The sequence below is a fragment of the Argentina silus genome (genome assembly GCF_951799395.1).
Source record: "Argentina silus genome assembly, chromosome: 12".
In the NCBI taxonomy this organism is placed as follows: domain Eukaryota; kingdom Metazoa; phylum Chordata; class Actinopteri; order Argentiniformes; family Argentinidae; genus Argentina; species Argentina silus.
In genome coordinates, this window is record NC_139666.1 from 15,308,882 (window position 1) to 15,318,881 (window position 10,000).

At 47.0% G+C, this 10,000-nt stretch overlaps 1 protein-coding gene across 1 annotated transcript in view; it reads left to right on the plus strand.

The window, feature by feature from the left end:
• Positions 1-10,000, plus strand: part of LOC310812621 (ephrin type-A receptor 6-like) — a gene marked incomplete at both ends in the record, with an annotated part of 92,226 nt that overhangs the window by 52,684 nt on the left and 29,542 nt on the right. Inside the window, one exon of the mRNA XM_083681249.1 lies at positions 754-1,089. Coding sequence (XP_083537375.1) covers positions 754-1,089 — 336 coding nt within the window. The remainder of the gene's footprint in view (positions 1-753; positions 1,090-10,000) is intronic.

The window sequence follows — 10,000 nt, forward strand, 5'->3', positions numbered from 1 at the left end:
GTGCTCCCTTCATCTGTCCAGAGAGATCCAGACAAAGCCGGTCTGAGGAGAGAGGCTTATTTATGGAGGGCTTTGGCTAGGGGTTGAGGGCTGGGTGAAGGGGGGAGGCAGGAGAGAGGGTAGTGAGGGCAGGAGAGGGGCACATTCTTTTGTCCAGGCAGACAATGAGCTTGGCAGGACCGGAGTGTTCAAATCCCCCAGGCCTTTTAACTCTGCCCCGCTGACAGCTGGCAGCCTGCTGCACTCTGCAGCACAATACCTTTATACCTGCTCACACACATACTGTATACACATATACACACATGCACGCACACACACACACACACACACACACACACACAGACACACACACACAGACGCACACAGACGCACGGCAAACACGCACACATGGACACTCCCATTTCAACTCACATAATGGAGATCAGGGAGAAATGCATTCACCTTGATGACAGGCTCACTTTAGTTGATTTTCAAAGACAAAGCAACACAACATTACAATAGCACAATTTTAATTTTGACCATGAAACTCTGAACACCATCATGCTAGATATTCTAAGAGAACTCACCTCTAAAAGTGTGCTGATTTGTGTATCCATAATTTCTAATTATACTCACGCTCCAGGATTTCTAATGACGTTATCTGATTCCTTCTCCAACAAGACTGGTTGTGAGATAGGGAGAAACTTGATTAACATCCATGCTCCTGGTCTGTTAAACCTCAAACTGTATCCCCCCACGTCTCTCTCTCTCCAGGCCCCCCGTCCCCCCCTCGTAATGTGGTCTTCAACCTGAACGAGACCTGTCTGATGCTGGAGTGGTCTCCTCCCAGTGACACGGGCGGACGCAGGGATCTGACCTATAACGTGTTGTGTAAGCGCTGTGGGCCAGAGCCTGACCAATGCCATCTCTGCGGGGAGGTGCTACGCTTCCTGCCACGGCCCCAGGGCCTGACCAACTCCACAGTCACGGTGATGGACTTCTCCGCCCATGCCAACTACACCTTCGAGATCGAGTCGCAGAACGGAGTGTCTGACCTGAGCTCCTTCCCAAGGCCTGTGGCGGCCATCACTGTCAGCACCGACCAAGGGGGTGAGTACACATGAACCCCTAACCCCATATCCCCAACCCCTGACCCCTGACCTCTGACCCCTATTCCCTAATCCAACCCTTATATCCTGGCCTGTGGTGGCCATCACTGTCAGCACCGACCAAGGGAGTGAGTACATATGAATCCCTAACCCCCTATCCCTGACCCCTAACCTCTGACCCCTAACCCCTAATCCAACCCATGAGCCCCCTATAACTTGGCCCTTGGTAGCCATCACTGTCAAAACTGACAAGGGGAGTGAGTACACATGTACCCCTAACCCCCTTTCTCTGACCCCTGACCCCTGACCTCTGACCCCTAATCCCGAATCCAACCCATGGCAGCCATCACTGTCAACAGTGACCCGGGGCTGAGTACAGTCAGAGCCATGCAGTAGCTATCGTTTTTAGCCATGTCTTTACACTGACCAGAACTCAACCTAAATAACTTCCCATGTCTGTGACTCTAGAGCCCCTAGCTCTAAACGATTCTGGTACTATCAATATGAAGGGATCAGGTTGGTGTAAACAGCATAATATCTAGACCTTGACCAGGGGAGGCTGGTGGAGGTAGAAATCAGAGGGGGGGGTCATTGTAATGCATGGAATGGAATGAGTAATGCATTAACCCTTAAAAGCAGCACAAAGCGTTGCTGATTTGGGTCCTACTAGCCGTTGACATTAGCTATCCTCATCCATAGATTAGTCTCAAGCAGGGGAGGTCGGTGGAGGTAGAAATTGGGGGGGGGGGGGCCTCATTGTAATGCGTGGAATGGAATGAGGAATGGTATCAAACACGCGTGTTCTACCAGCCTCACCTGGTCTAGACCTACCTCAGCGTTAGTGCAGCTACACGCATATTGTTGTTGTGTCTTAGCCTAACATCCTGTATCAGGAGGAGCCTCTAAGGAGAGGAGGTTTATTGTCTCTGTCTAATGCATTTTGCTGGAAGCGTAATATTCCCACCGAAATGTGTAGTCTTATGTACAGTGGTTACGCCTCTCATCTGTGATTTACAAACAGTGTGTGTTCTCTCTCCTCTCTCAGTGTTGGTTTGAAGGAACAATGTCGCATGGATAGAATACATTATTCAATTACACTCGGGGCAAATTGGAGTCCACAGACAAGTCTACAGATCATCCCGTGTAATATCCCCTGTTCATTTCATTATCAGACACTCAGGCGGAGGCAGGTGCTAACTCTGGCTCTCACACCATGAAAGTCCTCAGACACTGTTGGATCTCTCCCATTCCACGCCAGAGTCGTTCTCAGAGAGGGTTTATTTCGGAGGTGAAAATGAACACTTCCGACAACTACCACACTGTCTCTCCTAGTGAGGCTGAATATGTTTACCTTCTCACATCAGCACCCGCTGAATTTTGCCGAGGTGATTACGCGTGCTAGTTCTTGTATGGTGCATTCCTGAAGGATTACTTAATCAAGTGGTTTAATGCTCCCTCAAGGTACGGTACAGTATTGTATGTACTGAAGGGAATGTGTTCCCTCTCGTTCCCTGAGGTGATACTACTTCTGTCCCGTTATTAACACATGGCAAGCGAACATTATTGCTCGGCAACATGAGTGGACCTGATAGGCTCATTTACTACCCAGCAGGCTGCTCACTGGAATTATAACACACACACACATGCGCGCGCTCGCTCACACGCACATGCACACACACACGCCACACACACACAAAACACACAAAGTGACATGAATTTGATATAAAAGCCTGTCATGATAATGTCATGTGAGGTATTACTTCTTTACCCTGTGTCATAGTGCCGCCACACCAGTGTAGACATGCAATATATATCCACAATCATTCATCTTTACAATGCACAGGTACACACTCACATACTGTATACACACACTCGCTCTCTCGCAAGTGTGCACGCTCTCTCTCTCTCTCTCTCTCTCTCTCTCTCTCACACACACACACACACACACACACACACACACACACACACACATACAGTGTGAGGAGATTTATAAGGCATTGGGATTAACAGCAGGGGTACCTTGGCCCAGAGTAAATCCTATCACATTTTGAGAATGAGATAAGGGTCTGGGGAAATTATGTCAGGATTAACGGGCCGAGGCTTCCTCCAGGAGCATGGCTCTACCTTTATCTGGCTGATTTACAATAACACAATCACCCATTTGGACAGAAAGGATCACTCCTTGCTCACAGTGACAGACGCCCAAAATGAGGCACAATGGGAGAAATGAAGAATATGACAGGTCTTTCATAAGAACACATCACCGAGTGAGCCCTCCCAGACATTCTGTGACATATCCCGCATGATCTCGATCAAGCTCCTAATACCGGCGTCGTAGACTTGCATTAATGCAGTGATGTATTTTGGAGTCTGGTTTGATGGGGCCTCCTCCTCTGAGGGATGCTGTGTGGTTTAGGGGGAGAGAGTTTGGGGAGTGAGATATGATGTAGTTTCAGATCATTAGATAAGAGGACAGAAATAACTTGTTGATGGTATTTTCCTGATGGATTTCACACTAAGACCCCTCTAGCCACCGGTAGAGGAAAAACACCATGCTCACGGTAAAACATTGTCCTGAAGTTCAGCCTCTATCTTAGTTGTGATTAATTTTTACACAGTGTTGTTAGACCATGCTATGTGTTGTACAGGACCGGTCACTTTAATAAAAGTATTAAAACTCCAGCATTACAGAATAGAAAACCAAGGATAAGGCTATAAGAACAAGCCACTGAAAGAGAGCAGCTCTGAAGTCTCCTCACTCTCATCCCTTGTGAGCCACTGAGTAGCAGTCCCTCTGAGTGGTTAACCTAGCATGTCCTCCCTGAGCCTACACAATATGGCCACCCAGGTGTCCCGGGGCGGGTTGCTTCAGGGAGGTGGAAATGCCCTACCAGGTGACTGGGTCATGCCTGACGAAACTTAGGAAGCCGCAGGGAGGAAGAGGCGGGCCCAGCTGTCAGTCGCCGCCACGGCAGAGGGTGATTGACGCCCCCCGGGGGAGTTCTGTGCAGAGAGGATGTGGAAAGTTAATTGAATGTTGGGAGAAGTGAAGTGAAAGACAAAGCCCAGGAGAAAGAGAGAAAGAGAGGGATGTTCTAAATGTCTGGAGAGGTAGACGAGAGAGATAGAGACAGAGACAGATGGAAGGACGGGAAGAGAGACAGCGATAGAGAGGAGACCGAAAAGGAGAGAGCGAAGTAGAAAGAGAGCAAGGGGAGGGCAGGGCACAGAGGGGAAAAGAGAGGGAGAAGAACAGACAAATCAGAAGGGAAGAAGGGATACAAGTAGAAGTGATTACATGAATATGAGAGGGCGGAGTAGAGAGAACAGATAGATGAACAAAGAGGTAGAAAAGAATGAGGATGAGAGAGAGAGAGAGAGAGAGAGAGACTAAGAAGAGGGGGAGACAGGTGGAGGAGTAGAGAGAGGAATAGCGGGAGGAGGAGGAGGTGCCCTAGAAAAAAGAGTTTCTTTAATCACTGGAAGCAGCTGGGTAATTGTGTGTGTCACCAAAGCAATCAGGGACAGATCGAGTTTCTCTCTATCAGGAACACATTATAACATGCTGCCGGGACTGGACTTTAATCACGCACTCTCCACTAGAATACAAAGGTGAAAGTGGAAGACAAAGCGTCCCGGAAATGTCTGTTGATATTGTCCAGTATATACTACAGAGAGGATGGCTCATTGACTGTCGAGTAACAGTCCTCATTGACTGTCTCTCCCTCAGACCCAGCTGTCTGTGTGTTTATGAAACACGAGACGTGTTCTATCTCTCTGCTACACAGACGTAATGATTTCCAAAGCCAAGAGATGAATCGAGCCTTGGACCGTACCGAACATCAGCATGCTATCAGACATCAGATGTGTTAATGCCATGGAGATAGAGCAGGGTTCTGCAGCATATCTCTGGTTGACACATCCAGTGAGTGATAAACAGGAGACGCCGCGGCAGACGCAGCAGCCGCAGAAAGGCATGACATTTACAGACCTATTAAACAGAACTTTATTACCAAAGCTTTGTAAATGTGTACTATTTAGAGAAACCCCAGGGAGCTTTGAAGACCGTGTTGTAGAATTGTCATTAGACACACATTCAGGAGAGAGGAGGAATCAGATAAACGCAGTCGCTTTTAGATTAGGCTGATAAGAATGTGTCTCAGTGCTGCAGAAGGCTAAAAGAACAGAAGTGCATAATATATAAAAGCAAAATATGTTTCGTGGTGAGCTGGAAAAACCTGCAGCGTTACCCTCAGCCCCAAGTTATATGCCTATAAATAAGGCCCTGGGTTTTTCCAGGTCAGGAAAATCTCCGGGCCCCTCCCTTCAGCTGTACTCCTGGCCAGTGAGGTTGTGATTATGAGGCTTCAGTAGATGAATGGTGTGGAACTGCAGGCCTCGGCCCCAGCCAGCCCTCTCCCGGCGCTACGCCACGCTCTAACTAACTATGACAAATTAGCCCCACAGTTAATTACCAGCCAGGGAAAATCACAATGATGTTTATTGGGCGAGGCGTCATAAAGCAGTGTCCATGCCCGGAGACCAAAACGCCCGACCTCGCCAGAGCAGGAGAACACTAATAATAACAACACCATACAAATTGGCTGTGTGAAATGCTGTCTGGGCTGGAGGAGTAAAGGTGACTTTCCTGTTTGAATCAATAAGTGCTCTCTGTTCTTCTCTGCCTCTGAAGCTGCTCTGCCTCTGATGCAGATTTCTACACGGTAGTGTTGAGTTGGACTGGTGCTTTGTGTTGAGAAACGGCACTCCTGATGAAACAGCACCGTCGTATGTGGGATTATGGTAGAATAAAAGTGTTAGTCTTAGTTTCAAAGTGCTTTTGACTGACAGTTGAGCTCTATGAGAGAGAGTGAGGCTGCTTCTAAAGCAAGGGCTATCTTTGGCTAGCTGTAGGCCTATGTTTTACTTTAGGCCTATCTCCATGGTTTAATAAAGATTAAGTAGGTGGGTGTAAATGGTCTCTATGACCACAGAGAGGTACTGTAGGGCAGGAAGGTGGCCTTGCAGGGAAAGGGGTCATAAATTCAGCCCTACTGTATCTTGCTGTGTTATTAACGTGTGATTTATCTGCTCTGACTTAAAGAACGCCCTTGGCACCGCCACCCCACAATCGCCCTGTAAGGACCTCTATTACAGGTGCATGCTGTGTGTGTGTGTGTGTGTGTGTGTGTGTGTGTGTGTGTGTGGTTGTGCTACGGGTGGGTGCGCCAGGAGGATGAGTTGCTCAGGGATGGTACTGTGTGCCAGTACGACCCTTCAGGACCAGGGTCATCTCCATCATCACCCCCACCCATCCACCGACACACACATACACACACACATACACTTGTCTTCTTTATGGTTCCTCCGCAGGGAGATACAAGGGGGACAAAAGGATCGGATAAATTCATTTAGACAGCTCTGTCCCCCCAACACTGATTTATCTGGGTATTTATCCTAGTAATGCCTCTCTCTCTCTCTCTCTCTCTCTCTTCTCTCTCTCTCTGTGACATGCATGTGTTTTAACGGTGTGTGTTTGTCATTGAAGGGAGGGAGTGGCAGTGCATGTCATTATTATAATATATTCTAGGACCCAACCCTAGAGCCAAATAGGTCCAGTATAGATTTATGAAGGCCTTTCTTGAGCTTTTAGAAGTATACTATCTCATCGTTTACCGACAGCGCATGACTTCACATTGTATTTACAGTAATGTCCGCCCCCGTCACCAAGCCATGCCCTTTATTGCGAGGACACAATCCATTTAATGCATGTGTGGTGGGCACTAAAAACTGCTTAACATGCATGCATAATTGTAAATACTGGTAATGTATAGAGGCCATTCCAATTATATACAGTACAGTAGATGCTCATTGGGCTCTCTTCCACTTGAATACAGTCAGAACTTCTCGTCCATGGAATATCTCACAATTTAATGACTATGCAGTCTTTTAATTGGTTCCTGAGTTGTGCAGCCTTAAAACACAGAGCATGCACCATTGAACGCCCAGGAAGTACTGCTCAGATATAATACATTGTCATGCAAAGTAAAAAAAAAAAAAAGAAAAAAAAAAAGAAACGTAACCCTGTTGTGTGTATATATATATACATGTTCTAGCCATTTACTGTCATGTAAATGAGCTGAGACATGTTAATTTAGCTCTTGGGTTCTAGAACAGATTGGTAATAATGTGCTCTCTGACAGACGGGGCTTTATCATGGTTTGCTTTGGCTTCTGAGATTACCTGCTTCCGCTCCTGGCCTCTAGGCACTGGGTAATTATCACACACACACACACACACACACACACACACACACACATCCCTGCCCTATACCATCAGCTGCACCACTCTCTCTATTTCTCTCCCTCTTTCTCTCTCTCTCTCTCTCTCGCTCTTGCTCTCTCTCTCTCTCTCTCTCTCTCTCGCTCGCTCGCTCTCTCTCTCTCTCTCCTTTCGCTAACCCCAGCTGCAACACCAATAACAGAATCAACTGGAGAGAAGAGGAAAGAGAGAGGAAAGGAGAGGAGAAGGGAAATGGGAAAGAGTGGAGAGGATGAAGGGGAAGGAGAAAGAGAGTGAGAGGAAAATTGAAGGAGAGTGAGATTGAATCAATCTCTCACTTACCCACTCACTCATTCTCTCTCACTCTCATAACTTGTTTGTTTTTAAGAATTTCATTGTTCTGTAATTACTAAGCCTAACTGTACTGTACAGAACCTTGGGGCTCTGTTGGGAAAAGGTGAAAATAGACTCAACTGCTTTTCTCTCCGTTCACACTCCCCTTACTGAGCAACTGGCAGAATCTCTGTTTCCTCAGCCGGAGTGGGGAAGAGGCCCAAGACCAATTTACGGTTCACCTTCCAACATCAATTATCACATTGTCTCACCATCCAACACACACACACACACACACACACACACACACACATACACACACACATATACACACATACACACATACACACATCCAGCACCTTCGTAACTTGAGCAATTTACACCAGGCAATCAGGCAAGAGCAGACAGAGGACAATGTCAACAGAACCTTTTGTTCCAAATCAAGAGTTAAGAGTCAAGGTTAGGGTTAAAGTTAAGGTTCATTGATCTAATCTCATTTGTGGTCAGGTACTGTATTTATGTCCTCTCTAGCATGGCCAGATAGTGACCCATGCAGCTCCTGAAGGTCAGACACACGGTTATTTTCTCATCTTGCACATTGGAGGTGTGCCCATGACACCTGTGCTGTATCTTTTTGTGTTTTATATCACCTCCTCAACCCCAACATGGAGTGATCATGCCTTCTGTAGGGGTGAGTGATCTCATCACAAACCAACCAGCGTGTCACTCCTGGCTCCAACACTCCTGCCTCTTAGATCTTTGGCCACCCTGTCACACACTCCTCCATCTCACTCCATCTCCCAGTGTAGAAGACCAAGTTGTTTTAGTGTCTGAACTACAGTATAAGATGATGTTAGAGAGCCGTCCTCTGTTGTCCATTCGATGTGATGACACAGGTCTACAGGTGTGTGGACCAACCTCTGGCACCAGGTGTGGTGGGTGCTTTCTGTCTGTCCTCATCTATCACCTCCAGTATCATCACCCCAGCTCCCCTCCGAGAGAACAAAGCCTTGCCCTGGGGTTGTGTGTGTGTGTGTGTGTGTGTGTGTGTGTGTGTGTGTGTGTGTGTGTGTGTGTGTGTGTGTGTGTGTGTGTGTGTGTGTGTGTGTGTGTGTGTGTGTGTGTGTGTGTGTGTGTGTGTGTGTGTGTGTGTGTGTGTGTGTGTGTGTGTGTGTGTGAGGTCAGGGTTGTGGGGTCATTCGCCACAGTACTGGTGTCCTCTGTGGCTAGCTCATCCTGGGTAGAGGGGAGAAGTGATGTGAGAGCAGCACTGCTTTGAAGCTGTCCAGCCTTGGTGCCCTCTCAGGGGATCTGTGACTGGGCCTCTCTCTGTTCCTCTACACTCTGTAATTACAACAGTAGCCTTTGAAGTGGAACAGAGAGAGAGGAGGCAAGGTTATGACTGGGAGGGGAGGTAGAGAAGAGGTCCTATTGGACTCTCAACCATCAACAGGAGACCCTCCAAACCACGCTTTTTAGACATACTGTGGCACTCATATTCCAAGTCATGCGTATGATGAGTCCAGAGTTAATTTAGAGGAGACACCTCTGCCTTAAATGTGCTCTGAATTGTATTAAAGAAAAAATATGAAACAGTACATTTATTTATTTATTTTTTATTTATTTTTTTAATCTTTTTTTTTCAAACGTTATCATCTTTATTGACTGGTCGGATCCATTGATGTGTTGATCTATTGATGAGCCCACTGATCTAGCCTTTACCCAGCCTGCTTTGAAGCCTGATATTCAAACAGACACTGTGGTGGATTTGAGAGTTTCTAGGTAAAGGTGTGTTTGACTGTGAGTGACTCTTTCAAAGTGTGCATAATGTTCGCTCTATAGTCTGTTTTTTTAATAGAGCCAGATCCTCAAGGAGAGAGAGAGAGAGAGAGAGAGGGAGAGAGAGGGAGAGAGTGAGAGTGTGTGAAGGAGAGAGAGAGAGAGAGAGAGGGGTGAGAGCTGAAGGTGAAAGAAAACACACAAGCACATGATTCTGGTCTCCTCAACGTCACATCAGCCGCCTTGGAAATGTATTCCTCAAACCTCCTCAAGACAACCTGTCTTCTCCTAACACCCCCGACATGTTAATGAACGGCACCATGCTGCGTTCAAGCCTGGGGAAATGTCCTGTTGAATGTCCTGTAACAGAGGACTCCCTCCCCTTTAGTCAGGGTGTCTGCATGAACCCAACCACACGCAACCTGATAACATATCAACTCTTAGTTTTTGTGGAGCGGAGTTGAACTCCCCAAGTTCTGTGTTATCATTGAGAATAATGCTGTATGTGTAGATATTAC